Source organism: Centropristis striata, chromosome 9 (genome assembly GCF_030273125.1).
Source record: "Centropristis striata isolate RG_2023a ecotype Rhode Island chromosome 9, C.striata_1.0, whole genome shotgun sequence".
In the NCBI taxonomy this organism is placed as follows: Eukaryota; Metazoa; Chordata; class Actinopteri; order Perciformes; family Serranidae; genus Centropristis; species Centropristis striata.
This window is the reverse complement of record NC_081525.1, coordinates 10,552,377-10,570,702: the sequence shown is the minus strand read 5'-3', so window position 1 is coordinate 10,570,702 and position 18,326 is coordinate 10,552,377. Positions and strand designations below refer to the sequence as shown.

General features: G+C 41.3%; 1 protein-coding gene across 1 annotated transcript in view; it reads right to left on the bottom strand.

The window, feature by feature from the left end:
* Nucleotides 1–85: 85 nt before the first annotated feature.
* The window catches only part of aspm (assembly factor for spindle microtubules), a 31,541-nt gene continuing 13,300 nt past the window's right edge, over nt 86–18,326 (bottom strand). Inside the window, exons 13-26 of the mRNA XM_059341834.1 lie at nt 16,742–16,827; nt 16,440–16,652; nt 15,334–15,538; nt 14,281–14,429; nt 13,240–13,368; nt 12,494–12,688; nt 6,513–11,792; nt 6,225–6,374; nt 5,144–5,335; nt 4,248–4,440; nt 3,287–3,441; nt 2,170–2,346; nt 1,193–1,365; nt 86–1,103 (exon numbers count right to left, since the gene is read on the bottom strand). Of these exons, the coding sequence (XP_059197817.1) occupies nt 1,001–1,103; nt 1,193–1,365; nt 2,170–2,346; nt 3,287–3,441; nt 4,248–4,440; nt 5,144–5,335; nt 6,225–6,374; nt 6,513–11,792; nt 12,494–12,688; nt 13,240–13,368; nt 14,281–14,429; nt 15,334–15,538; nt 16,440–16,652; nt 16,742–16,827 (7,400 nt within the window). The 3' untranslated portion in view covers nt 86–1,000. The remainder of the gene's footprint in view (nt 1,104–1,192; nt 1,366–2,169; nt 2,347–3,286; nt 3,442–4,247; nt 4,441–5,143; nt 5,336–6,224; nt 6,375–6,512; nt 11,793–12,493; nt 12,689–13,239; nt 13,369–14,280; nt 14,430–15,333; nt 15,539–16,439; nt 16,653–16,741; nt 16,828–18,326) is intronic.

The window sequence follows — 18,326 nt, the reverse complement described above, 5'->3', positions numbered from 1 at the left end:
AAACTTTCCGATCAAACCTTTTTGCTAGAAAAAAATAACCAAAACAAAGCTTAAAATAGTGATATTCCTGTCAGAATCTCTTTATTCTACATGTGTCATTTAAAGAAATGAGAAAGAAGAAAATCTGTTTACACAGAGCTGAGAGGAGAGGACAGGAGAGGCTGTTTACATAGAGCAGAGAGGACAGGACAGGAGAGGCTGGAAACATGATACTTGAATATGTACAATATGTGGAGACCCATTTTTTCCCCGCGATATTCATGACACTTGTGGGCATTTGGAAAAATGTTTATGTATAAATTCCAATTTGTTTGAAAATAATATATGGAGAAAAACATTTTCTTCATTTTTTATGATTTATGTCATAACGGTGTCATTCCACACTAAAGACGTTTTTGAGTTGTTCCCACTTCCAGCCATTATTGTGCCGATTCCATAGAGCTGCAAGACTTTTACTTTAGGAATTTATATAGATTTTATATATTGCAGTAGAATAGCTTGTTGGGGTTCAGATGGGAGCACAAAGCGCAATATATAAGTCTAATATTCTCTTTTATAAACTCATGACTTGAAAGTTAATAGTTTGAATGCTGAAGTTATTTCTGTGTAATTTAGGAATCTAAAATTAAAATAAAGCAAGTGACGTGAAAAATGTAGATACAGAAACCGAAGAACACACACACTACTATTTCTTTTTTTGACTCATGTATAAAATGATTTGCTTTCTGAGCTTTCCTCTGTCTCTGTAGATCAAGTAGTCACAGTAGTGAACGTCACACACACACACACACGCACACACACCTGATCAGCTTCATTTTGAGCAAAAAAATAAATTAAAAAAATGCATTAAAAGACGTGAAAACTGGCCCATGCTTAAAAAAAAATTCCATTTTAATATGTACATGAAAAACAAACATGGAACTCATTTCAAAAACAGTAAAAATACATAAAACAATATTTTAAAAAACAAGATGAAGAATCAGGTTTTTAATTTTACATCTTACAATACAATGGACAGTGTGTTTGCCAGCATTTGTATGGCCCTGAATGGGTCAACAACATCCCGGAGCCGGTCCTTCCTCAGAACCCAATCTGGTGCAAATCTGAAAAACAAAAACAAATGTATCAACTAGAGCTGCAAACAAATGCTCTGCACATCTACAGAACTGTATACATGCTCACGTATACATACTTTGGCGCTGGGCGGGATTTACGAGGTGTTGCTGGAACAAGGAAGCTCCCGTTGATCGATGCATTCATCTTCTGTTTCATGATGCTTCTTTCTGCATCCATCTTGTTTTTTCGGACCGTGAGGCGGTAAATACTGCGTATCCTGTCACACACTTTGGGTAGCTTCATAACCTCCTAAAGAAAAAAGAAAATTTGCATCACATCGATTAAGAAAAAACGACAATAGTCAGGTGCAAATATGGTTTAACCATAAAAAAAATCCTAACAAAAGGTTTCTCAGTGGTTTACAGTAGTATCAGATGTACCTACATACGACATAGTAAATGTTTACAAATTTTTGACTCCAAGAAATGCCCCATTTTCAAAATCTTTGAAATGGTCTTTAAAATGACCATTACTCATTTTAGTCAGGAGGCTGAGCTAAATAAAGGAGACACGTCGGACAAAAGCGCCACATTTTTTCCACATGCTCTCTATCACCATAAGTTTAAATTTTTGATGGGAGACACTTCCTCAAGATTGTGGATCGGAGATGGCAGCCATATAAAATCTATGAGAACCAATATATCTTGCAAGCCACTTAGAAGGTCAATCTTGGTGTCAAAATATAAATTTTCTGGGTCAAGGAATAATTTAAAGCTATTTAACTGAACTTTATTAAATTCACTCGTATTATTTATTACATTTACAACCACAAAGATCTGTGCAGTTCCAGTGAGTTTCTCCTTTCTCATATGGCTTTGCCTAGTGTTGGTGGCTTCCTGCCCATCTTGAAAATGACACCTTTCTAGTCGTCAGACTTTGGTAAACTTTTAGTATGTTATTAAGGACATCTAATACTACAAGAAACAGCTCAGAAACGTTTTGTAATATTTCTTTGGGTTAGGTGGGGTCTTTTCATATATGCACCCGCCTACAAGTCTCTCATTCTGTGCAAGGATTTTTTATTGGACCGATGTGTTATAGTATGTTACAGACCACTGCGCGGTGCTTGTCTTGCAGGAGGAGAGCGAGGAGGAAGCAGGCTTTGGTGAAGATGCTGCCGCCCTTTTCTGCCACTTTGTCCCCCGCTTTCTCCCGGTATCTCTGCAGCAGGTCCAGCAGCGTCTCCACGGAGTTCTCCACCAAATACACCGCCTCGGTGGTCTTGTGGTACTGAGGGAGGACACCAAGGAAGAAAGCACAAACATGGGAAAACTTTAAATCAGTGCACCACTTGTTGACAGAGGAGAAAGATCTGAGATGTCCCACAATGAAGCAAGTGAAGGAGTCTGGTGTTATATGGGACAATAAAGGCCTCAAGATGGATTATAATAACTTGATTATAATAACTATGATCCCTTCGCATTTCATCTGGTGCCATCATCAGGTCAAAGTTGTAATTTGTCCTGCACTTTGGTTTATATATTTACATACAGTCATTTACATGACATGTACATACAGTCATTTACATGACTGTATGTGACTCAGATCTGAGTTTTGAATTATATATATATATATATATATATATATATATATATATATATGTATATATATCGTCTGATACACGAGTTTAACATGACAATATTTACTGTCGAGTTCATTTCAGTACAGAAAAAATAACTGCAAACAGGCTCTTTCCACAGTGAAGCTGATTATTTTGCAAGTCAAGCAATCAAAGTCCACAGACGGAGAAATCAATAAACCAACATTGGAAAAGGATGAAATGCACCAAAAATGTATGCAACAGCTTTGGGGGGAAATCAGAGTCATCTTGCAGTCTAATCTCTTATCTTGGTTCACTGTCCTCCAGTTTCACCTCCCATTACGGGAATTTAAATGGAAACTAGTGGGCGGAGCCAAAACACTCAGCCGCTTTACAAAAAAACTCAGAAAGTACTCATTGGAAACACGCCTATTCAGAGTCCTCATGAGTTTCAGAGAATAGAAGCCTGAAATAAGTTCTGTGGTTCACGATTTGTTGTACGACATGAAATACATTAGTAAGTATGTTTTTACGTGTCCTTAAAAAGCTAACTTTGAGGCAAGAAGTGTGGCTTTAATGTCAAAGGGACCATTTAAGAAAATCCCGTCATCACTACTGTTGTGTTTGTACCTTGGAGAGGTTGAGGAGGATCTGGACGGAGTAGGTGATGACGTCCATGCAGGGGACGCTCCGGTTGCAGCAGCGGATGAGTGTGAAGATGATGTTGGTGGCGCCGCTCTCCACCAGCCGCTCGCAGCACTCCGGGGACAGCCTGGTGGCGGTCTCTGTGCACGCACAAAAATCAGAGAAATTCAACTTCAAATTATGTTTTTTCATTTTGATCAAAAGTTTAAGACCACAGGCGAAAAAAAAAAAAACCCCAAAAGAACTAAAAGTGTCAAAAAAGGACTCAGTAGTGAGTGGCTGTTGTTGATAACTTAAAAAATGTGTTTAGGCATGCAGGATTTGAGTGTTATTTGAATGTTTCCAGGAGGCCGGTGGGAACGTTTGATGTGGTGAAGATGGATTCACTACAAGGGCATCCACGGTCCGGAACTGACTTCTCTTGTCATTCATCCCCAAACGTTCTCAATAAGATTAGATTCTCAATAGGATCAGATTTATTATTAGTTAATTATTAATCATTATAATTATAAATTAATAATAATTTATTATTATTAGGTTTTCCATCGCCAGAGAGCCGGCTTCCAGCCAGGACAACTGGTTCCACAGCGGCACCAGCTCTTTGCTGGTCTTGAACAGCCAACCGCTATGTCAGGGTGTGGGGGCGTGGTTATCTGACCAGCAAGACCAACCAAAATGTGTATCAGTCATTTATTTGATTTGTTTAACTGCACAGTTGCGTCTCCGTGTTTAATTCGTTGCTTATGTGACGTCACGGTCGAAACTGAGATCCTAAGCGATTACGCGACGATCGAAAACCATAAGTCATCTCCGGAGTCTCGTAAATCCCTCTGGGGCCTACTTTCGTAATGGCGACACGCAGAGTGAGCGTCCATTTGAGAGGCGTGGCCTGAGACTTTCCTAACTTTCCCTAATGGAAACACGGCTAATGTCTGTGAAGCCTCACCGAGGTTCCTCAGGGCCTCCAGGATGTAGGAGAAGTGTTTGTATCGCAGCAGGTAGTCGAGGGCGGACGACGTCTTGTTGCACAGTTTGTCCTCCTCTCGGATGCCGGCAGAGACCTCGCGTAGGCGCCGTCTCAGCTTCACCACCTTGGCATTGTCATTCAGTAGCCGGGAGCGGTGTCCTCTCCAGAGAGCCTGCAGGCCGAGAGGGAGAAAGAGAAAAGAGGATTAGAAGAAAAACTCAAATTACTCCGCAAAGCAGCACAGAAGTCCTGATCGACAGCTAGGGATGGGAATAATTAATCGATGAATGGTCGTTAAGAATTTGGTCGGTCACATTGAATTTTTAATTGATCTGTTTTTTTTATTTTATTTTATCTCTGACTGCGTATCAGTATCACTGAACTGAAACACGGCCGTGCGTTCAGTTCTGCGGCCGTACGTCAATAAGCCAATGAGCTGAGAATTAAGTTGGATAAAGCTACAGTTTGTAAACTAAAAGTTGCAATAACAATTATAAAACACACAGAAATACAGTATTAATTGGAGCAAAACTAGCTTACCATATCAAACCTTGCTAGCATTAATAACTGAGTTTAATTGGATCCAAAACTTGTTTAAACACAAAACACATTTAAATATGAAGATTACTGTGAAAACTTACTTCATGCCTCTTCAGGGGCTAAAACATAAAACATTGAACTCCTTTACGTTATCTTCACAGTTTAATCTTAGTTGAGTTAGTTTTACCGTTGACAGGATTCAAGTCTCTTTTCGTCCTTTTAAAATAAAAGCTTCCGTTATTAAAACAGGCTTTTGCATAGTACTGTATGTATATCTTTTATTTTGCGCATGTATGCATGCAGCATGAACGCCCACCCCGACTGACAGAAGGTACCTGAGCTTTGACAATGCCCTGTTGAATCCTCTTCTGCCGCCTGAGGAGGAGGAATCTGCGGACGGCCTGCTGGATGACGGACGCCGCCGCGTGGCGCCGAGCTAACCAGCGCTTCACCGCCGCCTGGGCTAGAACCACCTTTCTCCTGTCCTCCAGATACCGTCTCCTCTGCTGCCTCGCTCTCACCCACCGCTGAGAGAACAAAGAGAACGAAAAAAAGGGAATCACTGTACAACTGAAATGTTGTGCACTTCACTCACGTTTATTAGGCATCCGAACCCTGGGAAAAAAAATTCATACAAAAGGTTTGTTGTAGTATTAGATGTCCTTGATAACATACTAAAAGTTTACCAAAAACTGACCACTAGAAAGGTGTCATTTTCAAGATGGGCAGGAAGCCACCAACACTAGGCAAAGCCATATGAGAAAGGAGAAATCTGTAAATTACTGAAGGAAACTGTAAAGTGTCTGTGGTGCTCATGCAGGAAGGCTCACTGGAACTGCACAGATCTTTGTGGTTATAAATGTAATAAATAATACGAGTGAAGCTAATAAAGTTCAATTCAATTTATGAATGTTATTCATTTTTCAGAATATATATATATTTTATGTTTCATTCAAACAAATTCAGAGCAGAGAAGCTTAAAGTTTTTGAAAGTTTGATAAAATGTTGCAGTTGTTGTCGTCCATACATGTTTGACCAACAAAGTATTTAGTCAAACTGAACTGAACTGATATCAGTCTGTGGGTTTGACTCTCATAAAAAGACTGAGAATTTTCTCTTATTTGACAAAACAATTCAGTCTATTCATCTCACTTCAAAGTTTTTAGACACAAAATATTTATAAAATGTGAAATGACTTCCTGTGCACTATGTTTTGACTGGGATACTGCAATATTAATAAATTAATTTACTTGCAAGTTGTTCTGGGAGTCTTTCCTTCATATCGATACCTAAAACTTCATCCGTATGACCGTGTAGGTCTTAAATTGCATTCATAACAGTCTGAGATTTAAGTCGTTTAAACCTGATTCATTAAATTCCTCAGAAGTGGCAGGTTATGTTTCTGTGTGTCTGTACCTGCACTGTGATGACAGAGTGGATTTGTCTTTTGGCAGACTCCAGAGCCCAGTGCGCTCTCAGAGCTCGCTGGATCTTGACGGCGCTGAGATGGTGGAAAGCCGCCGCCGTGAAGCGAAGCCTCCTCTCTGCTTCGGCTCGCTCTCGCACCTGGAACACAACAGCATGTTAAGGCCTGCTGTTGTTTTGTTGTACAGCCTATTTAATTGTCCAGTTTCTACAAGGTTCAGTGAAGTAAAGCTTCTCTGGAAGACAGGTAAAATAAATCTATGAACTTTAAATAATTACCCGCCGTCGTGCGATCCACGCTCTGCAGTGTGTCTGCAGTGTGACGGCGGCTTCCCTCGTCCTGCTGTAGTTGTTCCTCTCCAGCCTGCAGAGCCGTGCTGCTCGGACCCAACGCTGGACTTTGACAGCCGCCTCCCTCTTCCTCTGGAAGGTTCGCCTCTGCACGGAGCATCTCCAGCACGACTGGATCACAATGGCAGCTCGATTTTGTCGGTTAATGTCCGTCCTGATGGACCAGCCTCTGAGCGCTGCCTGAAGCGTGATGGTGGATTGCTTTATCTTCAGGAACTTTTCTCTTTCTTGCTTCTGCAGAACACAGGAGCGATAGTATCTCTGGATGATGATGGCAGATAGACGCATGGCCTTGAACTTGACTTCCTCTCTGTGTTTTCTGAATGCAGACTGGATCACAGTGGCAGCCTGATGCCAACCAGCGACCTCCTTTCTGACCTGCTGACCTCTGTACGCTGCCTGAAGCAGGACTGCTGCGCTGAGCATTTCCAGGTATTTGGTTCTTTGTGCTTTAGCTGCAACAGCAGCCCGATATTTTTGCTGGATAATGAGGACCGAGGATTTCAATTTCAGATACTGTTTGCGTTCAGAGAAACCTCTGTACGCTCTCTGGAGAACACTGGCAGCATGATGTCTTTGTTTGAGGACTTTTCTGGATTTCATTCCTCGATATGCAGCCTGTAACACAACTGCAGCTTTTCTGCAGTTTTGATAATGTTTTATGTCAGTGTTTCTCTGTCTCTGAGCTCTAAACCTCTGCTGTAAGACACAGGCTGCCCAGCGCTGTTTCCTGAAGGCTGACTGCTGTTTGTGCCTCCTGAAGTTTGCCTGAATGACAGCAGCTGCCCTGTGCATCTTGGTGATGCGGCTTCGCAAACGACGACCTCTGAAAGCTGCCTGAAGCGTGATGGTGGATTGCTTTATCTTCAGGAACTTTTCTCTTTCTTGCCTCTGCAGAACACAGGAGCGATAGTATCTCTGGATGATGACGGCAGACAGACGCATGGCCTTGAACTTGACTTCCTCTCTGTGTTTTCTGAATGCAGACTGGATCACAGTGGCAGCTTGATGCCAACCAGCGACCTCCTTTCTGACCTGCTGACCTCTGAAAGCAGTCTGAATCAGGACTGCTGCTTTGCGCATTTTTTGGTATTTTTGCATTTGTTCCTTTGCAGCCACAGTGGCCCGGTACCTCCGCTGAATGAGGAGGACGGAGGATTTTAAGGTCAGATAGTGTTTGTGCTCACAGTGGGCTCTGTAAGCTCTCTGGAGAACACTGGCAGCATGATGTCTTTGTTTAACAATTCTTCTGGATTTCATTCCTCGATATGCAGCCTGTAACACGACTGCAGCTTTTCTGCAGTTTTGATAATGTTTTGCTTCAGAGTTTCTCTGTCTCTGAGCTCTAAACCTCTGCTGTAAGACACAGGCTGCCCAGCGCTGTTTCCTGAAGGCTGACTGCTGTTTGTGCCTCCTGAAGTTTGCCTGAATGACAGCAGCTGCCCTGTGCATCTTGGTGATGCGGCTTCGTACACGACGACCTCTGAAAGCTGCTTGAAGAACGACTGCAGAACGTCTCATTTTCAGGAACTTTTCTCTTTCTTGCCTCTGCAGAACACAGGAGCGATAGTATCTCTGGATGATGACGGCAGACAGACGCATGGCCTTGAACTTGACTTCCTCTCTGTGTTTTCTGAATGCAGACTGGATCACAGTGGCAGCCTGATGCCAACCAGCAACCTCCTTTCTGACCTGCTGACCTCTGTAAGTAGTTTGAATCAGGACTGCAGCTTTGCGCATTTTTTGGTATTTTTGCATTTGTTCCTTTGCAGCCACAGTGGCCCGGTACCTCCGCTGAATGAGGAGGACGGAGGACTTCAAGGTCAGATAGTGTTTGTGCTCACAGTGGGCTCTGTAAGCTCTCTGGAGAACACTGGCAGCATGATGTCTTTGTTTGAGGACTTTTCTGGATTTCATTCCACGGAAGGCGGCTTGTAGATTAATGACAGCTTCCCTAACCTCCTGATAATGTTTTGCTTCAAAGTTTCTCTGTCTCTGAGCTCTAAACCTCTGCTGTAAGACACAGGCTGCCCAGCGCTGTTTCCTGAAGGCTGACTGCTGTTTGTGCCTCCTGAAGTTTGCCTGAATGACAGCAGCTGCCCTGTGCATCTTGGTGATGCGGCTTCGCACACGACGACCTCTGAAAGCTGCCTGAAGCGTGATGGTGGATTGCTTTATCTTCAGGAACTTTTCTCTTTCTTGCCTCTGCAGAACACAGGAGCGATAGTATCTCTGGATGATGATGGCAGACAGACGCATGGCCTTGAACTTGACTTCCTCTCTGTGTTTTCTGAATGCAGACTGGATCACAGTGGCAGCCTGATGCCAACCAGCAACCTCCTTTCTGACCTGCTGACCTCTGTACGCTGCCTGAAGCAGAACTGCAGCTTTGCGCATTTTTTGGTATTCTTGCATTTGTTCCTTTGCAGCCACAGTGGCCCGGTACCTCCGCTGAATGAGGAGGACGGAGGACTTCAAGGTCAGATACTGTTTGTGCTCACAGTGGGCTCTGTAAGCTCTCTGGAGAACACTGGCAGCATGATGTCTTTGTTTGAGGACTTTTCTGGATTTCATTCCTCGATATGCAGCCTGTAACACGACTGCAGCTTTTCTGCAGTTTTGATAATGTTTTTTGTCAGTGTTTCTCTGTCTCTGAGCTCTAAACCTCTGCTGTAAGACACAGGCTGCCCAGCGCTGTTTCCTGAAGGCTGACTGCTGTTTGTGCCTCCTGAAGTTTGCCTGAATGACAGCAGCTGCCCTGTGCATCTTGGTGATGCGGCTTCGCACACGACGACCTCTGAAAGCTGCCTGAAGAACGACTGCAGAACGTCTCATTTTCAGGAACTTTTCTCTTTCTTGCCTCTGCAGAACACAGGAGCGATAGTATCTCTGGATGATGATGGCAGACAGACGCATGGCCTTGAACTTGACTTCCTCTCTGTGTTTTCTGAATGCAGACTGGATCACAGTGGCAGCCTGATGCCAACCAGCAACCTCCTTTCTGACCTGCTGACCTCTGTACGCTGCCTGAAGCAGAACTGCAGCTTTGCGCATTTTTTGGTATTCTTGCATTTGTTCCTTTGCAGCCACAGTGGCCCGGTACCTCCGCTGAATGAGGAGGACGGAGGACTTCAAGGTCAGATAGTGTTTGTGCTCACAGTGGGCTCTGTAAGCTCTCTGGAGAACACTGGCAGCATGATGTCTTTGTTTGATAGTTTTCCTTGACTTCATTCCTCTGAATGCAGCTTGTAAGACAACAGCAGCGCTCCTCTTGGTACTCAGGGCTTGCATCTCAACTCTCATTTTCTTGTTTGCTCTGTAACGTGCTTGCAGAACCCTGGCAGCCCTGCGGAGCGCCTCGTAGTAGGTTCTCCGCTGATACTTTCGGAAGTGAGACTGGATTGTCACAGCGGCCCTGTGCTGGACACGCAGCCGCTTTCTGACCTCACATCCTCGATAGGCGGCCTGCAGACAGATGATGGCCCTGCGCTTCGACAGGTAGTCCAAGCGGTCTTTTCTTGCCAGAGTTGCTGCTCTGAACCTCTGCTGACAAACCGAGGCGGCTGCCCTGAGAGCTAGGAACCTGTTTCTATCTTTAACGGCGCTGAACTTTCTCTGAATGATCGTAGCAGCTCGGTGCATGTCTGCGACCTCCCTCCTGACCCTGTGGCCACGATATGCTGCCTGGATGACCACAGCTGCAGATTTCATCATCTTATACCTTTTCATCTGTTGATCCCGGAGCATTTTGGCCCTGTAGTGCTCCTGAAGAATGATTGCGGCACACTTGGTGGCAAGGTAAGCCATACGTGTCCTGTGCATCCTGAACTGAGCTTGGATCGCCGTGGCTGCTTCGTGCTTCTTCTTCAGATCTCCTCTCACTCTCAGTCCCCGGTAGGCCGCTTGTATCTTTATGGTGGCCTGCTTTAGCTCTCTGTATTCTTTCTGCTGCTCCCTGCAGACCTGAAGAGCTCTGTATCTGCTTTGGATGATAATCGCCGCACTTTGTAGGAGGAGATATCGTTTTCTACATAAAAACATCCTGACCGAAGACTGGATGACAGTCGCTGCACGGCGATTTCTCCTCAGCTCTGCTCGGACTCTCATGCCTCTGAATGCAGCTTGCAGAGTAACGCAGGCTGCTCTTGTGTGCAGGTACGCTACCCTCGCCTCTTTTCCAGCCACGTGAGCTCTGTAGTGGCGCTGTAGAACCACAGCACAGGCCTTCTTGGACCTGTACTCTGCTTGTGCTCTGTGTTTACGGTAGAGCGCCTGAATCAGAGTTGCACACTGATGCCGCTTCTTCATCCTCGTCCTGTCGGCTCGGCCTCTCCAGTGAGCTTGTACGGCAAGTGCAGCTTTCCTGAGAGCCTCGTAGTCCTTCTTCGCCTCGCGAGCCAAAACCGTGGCTCTGTACTTTTGCTGGATCACGCTCGCAGCTTTTCTCAGGGCGAGGTAGCGCCTTTGGGCAGCATACTTCCTGAAAGCTGCCTGGATTACCGTGGCTGCCTGCCGCTGTTTTTTCAGCAACTCTCGCGCCACTTTCCCGCGATAAGCCGCCTGCGTGGTGATGGCGGCGCATTTCAGCCTCACAAACATTTGCCTCTCTGTGTCTCTTTTCACAGAGGCCCTGAACCAGCGCTGGATTACCACTGCAGCGCCTCTCATCTCCGCCACCTGTTTTCTGACGGCGTGCCCTCTGAAGGCGCTCTGGATGACCACGGCCGAGCGGTGCTGCAGTTTCAGCGTGTGGAAGCAGCGCCTCTGAGCACGACCTCTGAACTGGGCTTGAATGAGCACGATGCTCCTCTTGATTTTTCTATATTGATGTTGACGCCTGTGCATCCTGTACCAAGACTGAATCTTTATGGCAGCGGCGGTTCTTTCAGCCACTTTCTGCTCAAACCACTTCTTAAACACAGCTTGTATCACTTTGGCGGCCCTGTTTTCCTTCTCCGTCTTCTGGGCTTTCCATCTCCTGTACCCTCTCTGGATTTTCACCACTGCGGTTCTAAAAGCGAGATAATGTTCGCGATCTCTCCTCGCCAGAGCCCGTGCTCGTGAGTGCTTCTGAATGACAGCTGCTGCCCAGCAGATCCTTCCGTAAGCAGCCGCGGCCCGTCTCATCCGCCACTGTGCCTGGATAACAATGGCGTAGTATCTGAGGCGTTGGAAATCTCTCGTGGCTGAAATCATCCTCCACTGAGCCTGCAATGGACAAGATGAGAACAAGATATTAAAAAAAGGACGATTATACAAGTAGTCAGGTGCAAATTAGTGGTCGACCAATACGGGGTTTTTTTTAATGCCGATGCCGATACCGATTATTTTGACATCAGTCTTAACTGATCCCCTATATGCGCTGCAGATTTTTTTGGGCCTTTTCTCCCTCCATTTACATGATAAAAATGACACAATGAGTCTCAAATTAAACAAAAAAAAGAAACATTTATTAACAAAACAAACAAAACATATTAACAGTTGGATAGCAAACAATGTGTTTGTTGTTCTAGGCCTCGAGGTGGTGGCGCCTCAGATGATCCACATATTTGATGTGTTTTTCTATTTTCTAGTATCAGCAGCAGCTCACCAGAGAATGGCAGATGTTGCACTGATCCTTGCCTGGTGTTGGCTCAGTGAAATGGTATAATTGATCGGCGAACGCACGCACGTATCGAAATATCGGCCCGATATATATGCCGGCCTATATATCTGTCTATCTCTAGTGCAAATATGGTTTAACCGTAAAATTTTAACAAAAGGTTTCTCAGTGGTTTACAGTAGTATCAGATGTACTTAAAAACATACTAAGAGTTCACCAATATTTTTACTCCAAGAAATGCCCCGTTTTCAAAACCTCCAGGTCATACTTTGTCCATTTCATCCTAAATTTTCGATTAAAAACCTACCTGTATGAGAGTTGCGGCTTCATGCTGCAGAGCCCGGAGCTGAGCCTGTTTCTGCAGCCTCAGCCTGTTGCGGGCGATGTAACCCCTCCAGACGGACTGGATGACAGCGGCGGCGTGATTCTGCCTCCGAGCTCTGCGCTTCTGGAGAAATGTCCTCACAAGAGACTGGATTTTCAGAGCAGCCATGTTTCTTTCCTGTGACCAAACATCAAACAAAAATATGAGCAACTCATTCAGGTTATTTTTTATACATCTGCAGCTATAGTCAATATTTTCACAATAATGTATCAAACGACAAACTCATTTTCTGGTTTGTGGACCTGATTGTGTTTTCATTATCTGTAAGCCATAATAATAACAATTAAAAGAATAACAGGCTTAAAATAATTAATTCTTGTGTAATGAATCTACATAATATAAGAGTTTCACTTTCTGAAATAATTGACAAAAAATATTGAACTTCTTCCACAATATTCAAATTTTTTTTAGATGTACCTGTATACGCATGTGAAAGCACACAACAACAATAGTACACCCATAATTAAAGTCATAAATGGCACTAAAAGACACAAACTTAATAGAAAACTAAGCAGGAAAATGGGAAAAAGGAAGAAGCACAAAACAGTTTTAAAAGCCGCTGTGCACTGAGATGGAGGAGCTTTCATCCAGACATAAATATTTGGAAGGTGTTGATTTTACCAATAAACGGATGAGACGAGATCAGATAAATAAAACAGTGAACTGACCTTGTAGAGCTGCAGATCTTTCTTCAGCCTGTATTTCCTCCAGGCGCCCTGGATGACTCGAGCCGCTCTGGTTTCGTTCCGCAGGTCCAGCAGACGAGCGCAGAGGAAGGACAGGTAAGACATCACCACCTGGAAACGGATTTTACAGTGAATGATGATTTTAGAGCGATCAGACATCAACCCTCTGAATACTTTTAATTAAATATCCAGTGTCATTTTCATATTTGAGAAGACAAATTGAAAAATGTTTTAATTGGACCTGGTCTTTTTTTAATAAAAACCTAAAATAAATTTAAAAAAAGTGTATATATATAAACAATAATAATATGTAAAAATATATTTGTACAATAATTATTTATTAATTAATATTTATTTATTAAATATTAGGATTTTTTTTTTTTTTTTTTTAAACAAAAGCAAAAAATTAACAGGTCTGCATAAAAAAAAAAAAAAGACTGAAAATATGGAATCAGCATAGCTTATTAATTTGGTGCGACCTAAAGGTGATTGTTGGATTTTTTTTGTCTACCTCCATGAAAATAAGTTTAAATTCATGCCGTTGGCAGCCATGTTCCTGTCCATGCAACATACGTTTGGTGAGGCTTCCTGCTCAGCTCGCTCTTATTGAATAATTGCAAGTTACTTTTTAATATTGCATTGCTGTTCCTTTCACACCACAGGAGTTCAGACATGATTCATATTTACGATTAATGTGGGAGACTTGGATCCAGCTGGTAACATGAAGATCACGTCACAGAAATCACTGAAAATCTGCCCAAGTTTTAAGGATTAAATGGGCTAATTGTGGGGAAAACAACTGATGTTATAGTCCTTTAATTGTGCCTTAAAGCATTACAAAACTCTGGGGCTGCAGTTATGATCTGATATTTAGGAAAATATTCTCTTAAGGCTGAAAAACAACACTTGTTATTTCTCGCAAAAGTTTCACAGACAAATGTATTTAAAAAGGTAATGTGGCAGCTTTCTTCTTTTTTTATATTTTTTTTACAGATTTGTTGCTGCAGAGGGTGGAGCTCTCACCTTCTCGTTGGGGATGGTGTTGGACATGTCAGCTGGGTTGATCATGGCGGGCACTCCGCCCAGGAAGGACACCGCCGTGTTGACCAGTCTGAAGTTGTTTTTCTCGTTCTCCAGCAGCTCTTTGAATTTCACTGACGGGGAATCTTCGCCTGTTCACAAAAAAAACATGCAGTCTTTACAAGTCTGGACCGTCTCTCCAACTCCTTCATGATCTCCTTTAAAAGTTCTACACACAGGATTTAGATACATATCGTATAACAAAAGCAGTAATGTTCTTTTATCCTTTGAAACAAGGTGAAATTAAGTTAACCCTCTGAAATCCAACAATGTTGTTGCATTTCACTGCAACATATAAAATATGTATAAAATCTATATAAAGTCCTGCCGCCCCCTATGGAATCAGCAAAATCATGCACGACTCAAACATTTATTTTGTGCAGAATAACAGTTTTAATTACATAAATCATAAAAAAAAGAAAGAAATGCAAGTAGAATTTATGTGATTTTTTAAAATTAATGTTCCTGTCTTTTTGCTTGAATTATATTGGAAGCATTTCTTTTTCTGTGCATGATCTTTATCCTTTCTTCTTTTTTTTTGTAAAGTATTTATTATTATTATTATTATTATTATTATTAATTTACAGTACATTTTCTAATGCATGGTGCATTGATGCATAAACATCCACACTAACTTTTTTTAAAAAGTGCATCTGAGCAGACAATTGCTCTGAAGACGAAGCTGACTCGTAAGTAAGCACCAACTTTCTAACCAAATAACTAAGTAAATAACTAACGAAGTAAATAAATAAATTACCAACCAACCAAACCAACCAAGTAAATAAGTAACTAAATAAATAAATAAATAAGTCACTAACCAACTAAGTAAGTAACTAAGTAAATAACTAAGTTAGAAAGTAAGTAAATAACTATGTTTTTTACTTACTTACTTATTTACTAAGTAGGTAAGTAAGTAAGTAAGTAAGTAAGTAAGTAACTAACTAAGTAAATAACTAAGTAGATAAGAACCTATCTAAGTAAATAGCTGACTCGTACCGTGTAGGCCGGGCGGCGATGAGTGGAAGGAGCCGTCGGAGTCGCTGTCGGAGCAGTCGAGCTCCAGTCGGCCCCTCGGCGAGCACTCCACGGTCTGGGTGGTGCTGTGGCTGACGGCGCTCTCTGGCAGCAGGCCGGGGTGGTAGTGGTGGATCAGGTAGCAGAGGACGCGGCCGTCCGAGAACGCCACCGTGAAGTTCTCCACCTGCACAGACGGACGACACATATGATAACTTGTTCATTCATTCATTTAATCTTTACAAGCTGCCCAATCAGACAGAAAGAAATCAGAACTAATATAACTGTATATAACAGAAAAGTATTTTCTTTGGCCCGTCACCTAATAAACAGATAAGTAAATAAGTAAGAAAAAAGGAAGTAAATAAGAAAGTAATTAAGTAAGGAAGAACTTAAGTAAAAAAGTAAGTAAGTAATTAAGTAAATAACTAAGTATGTAAGTAAGGAATTAAGTAAGTAAGTAAGTAAGAAGAATAACTAAGGAAGTAAATAACTAAGTAACTGAGTAAGCAAGTAAATAACTAAGTAAGTAAATAAGTAAGCAAGTAAATAAATAAATAACTAAATTAGTAAGTAATTAACTAAGTAAATAACTTAGAAACTAAGTAAGTAAATAACTAAGATAGTAAGTAAATAAGTAAGCAAGTAAGTAAATAAGTAAGTAAATAATGAACTAACTAGATAAGCAAATAAGTAAGTAAGTGAGTAAATAACTAAGTAAGTAAATAACTAAATAAGTAAGTAATTAAGTAAACAACTTAGAAACTAAGTAAGTATATAACTAAATAACTAAGTAAGTAAATGATGAACTAAGTAAATAACTAATTAAATAACTTTGTTATTTAGTTAGTTAGAAACTAAGTAAGTAAATAACTAAATAAGTAAGTAAATAATGAACTAAGTAACCAAGTAAGTAAATAATGAAATAAGTAAATAACTAAGTAAGCAAGCAAACAAGTAAGTAAGTAAATAAATAAATAACTAAGTATGTAAGTAACTTAGTTATTTCCTTACTTATGTACTTACTTACTTATTTACTTAGTAAGTATGTTACTAAGTAACTAAGTCAGTAACTACGTCAGTCTGACCTTGAGGCTGTAATAGTCACAGACGGTGCGGGTCCAGTCCATCAGCAGGGTGATCTTGGTGCTGCTGTGTTCGTAGGGCCTCCTGGTCTTGGCAGGACTCAGCTGAAGGCCCCGATCCGCCCGCAGTGACGCCAGCCTCCGTTTGGTACTCAGCGTTCTTTTCAGGAAGCTGATTTCCTCCCTCAGCTGATCCTCCTCCAGAATCACCTCCACCTACAGACACCATTCATTAAAAAGATGAAAGCCTATTAATCAACTTTTTACACAGATTTTAAAAAATGACTGCAGTTATTAATACACACTTGAAATGCGAAGATGATTTTCCACAGGAGGCTCAGAGTCTTCTCTCTGTGTCCATCAACAACGTCTCTGGAATCAATGTTGGAGCCTGAAAATACAGATTCAATGCTTCAATAACAACATTAGTGTACTGAAAATCTATAAGTCCTGCAGCTCTATGGAATCAGCACAATCATGGCTAGAAGTGGGAACAACTCAAACACGTCTTTGTGCAGAATAACACAGTTAGAATGACAGAAGTATTGTCATGTTTCTAGCCTCTCCTGTCCTCTCCTCTCGGCTCTGTGTCAACAAATTTTCAGTGAGCAGAATTGAATGTGTTCAACAGGATCTGGTTAGTGCAAATGCTTTATTTTTGGAAACATTTTAAATGAATAAAGTAGAATAAAGTGATTCTGACAGAAATCTTGACATTTTAAGCTTCGCTTTGGTTAACGATGATCTGTCCAAGGACTGTCGGAGAGTTGAAATTTTCACGATAATGCCTGTTTTTACAGGCTTTTTTTCCTCTGATAAATGTCATATTTTTTAAGATCTTTTAAAGAAAACATATGCTTCAATCCGACCAGTGAGTTTCAGAGGGTTAATTTGAAAACTCTGCCTTTAGCTTTGAGGTAGTCATGAGAACTTTTCACCACCTAAAATAAAAAAAATTAAATTATTCTTGGTTGCCGACTCAGTTTCTTGTTTATTCATCAATAACTGAATTAACTGTGAAAGCATTAGACACAGCCGTGTCCGAAGCATTTTCTTGATTTAAAAAGCCAATTTAAAGCAGGTTTGGTCTGTGAATTAGTTGCTTTTTTTTCTCATTTGTTTTACATTTTCAAACAGTTCCTTTAATCCTGGATCTTACTCATTCTGTTAGGGCACTGGTGTATCAGTAAACGTGTCAAACAATCACACTGTCACTTAAAAGGACAAAAAAAATCCAATTATCTCTCTGTGCAGCCGCTTGAGAATGAACACCTGCCATTTCACTGCACACGTTGTGTGTTCGATCACAAAGTGTCACAATGGTTTGGAAAACACAGGCCAGTATGAAATCACAATGAATACGTAACAACTCTGAAAGAAAGCATCAAACAGGAACTTGAAAAACTTTGAATCAACGAAGCAAGTAAATAACTAAGTAAGTAAATAACTAAGTAAGTAATCAAGTAAATAATGAACTAACTAAGTAAATAACTAAGTAAGTAAGCAATCAAAAAAGTAAAATGAAGTAAGTAAATAACTAAGTAATTACTTAAAGTAATTAACTAAGTAAATAACTTAGAAATTAAGTCAGTAAATAAAATAAGTAAGTAAGCAAATAAGTAAGTAAATAACTAAGTAAGTAAGTTACTAAGTAAATAACTTAGAAACTAAGTAAGTAAATAACTAAGTAAGTAAGCAAGCAAATAAGTAAAAAAGTAAGTTAGTAAGTAAGTAAAACGTTACTTACTTACATAATTATTTACTTGCTTACTTAAGTAAATAACTTTGAGACTAAGTAAGTAAATAAGTAAGTAAATAATGAACTAACTAAGTAAATAAGTAAGTAAGTAAGTAAGTAAGTAAGCAAGCAAGCAAATAAGTAAGTAAGTA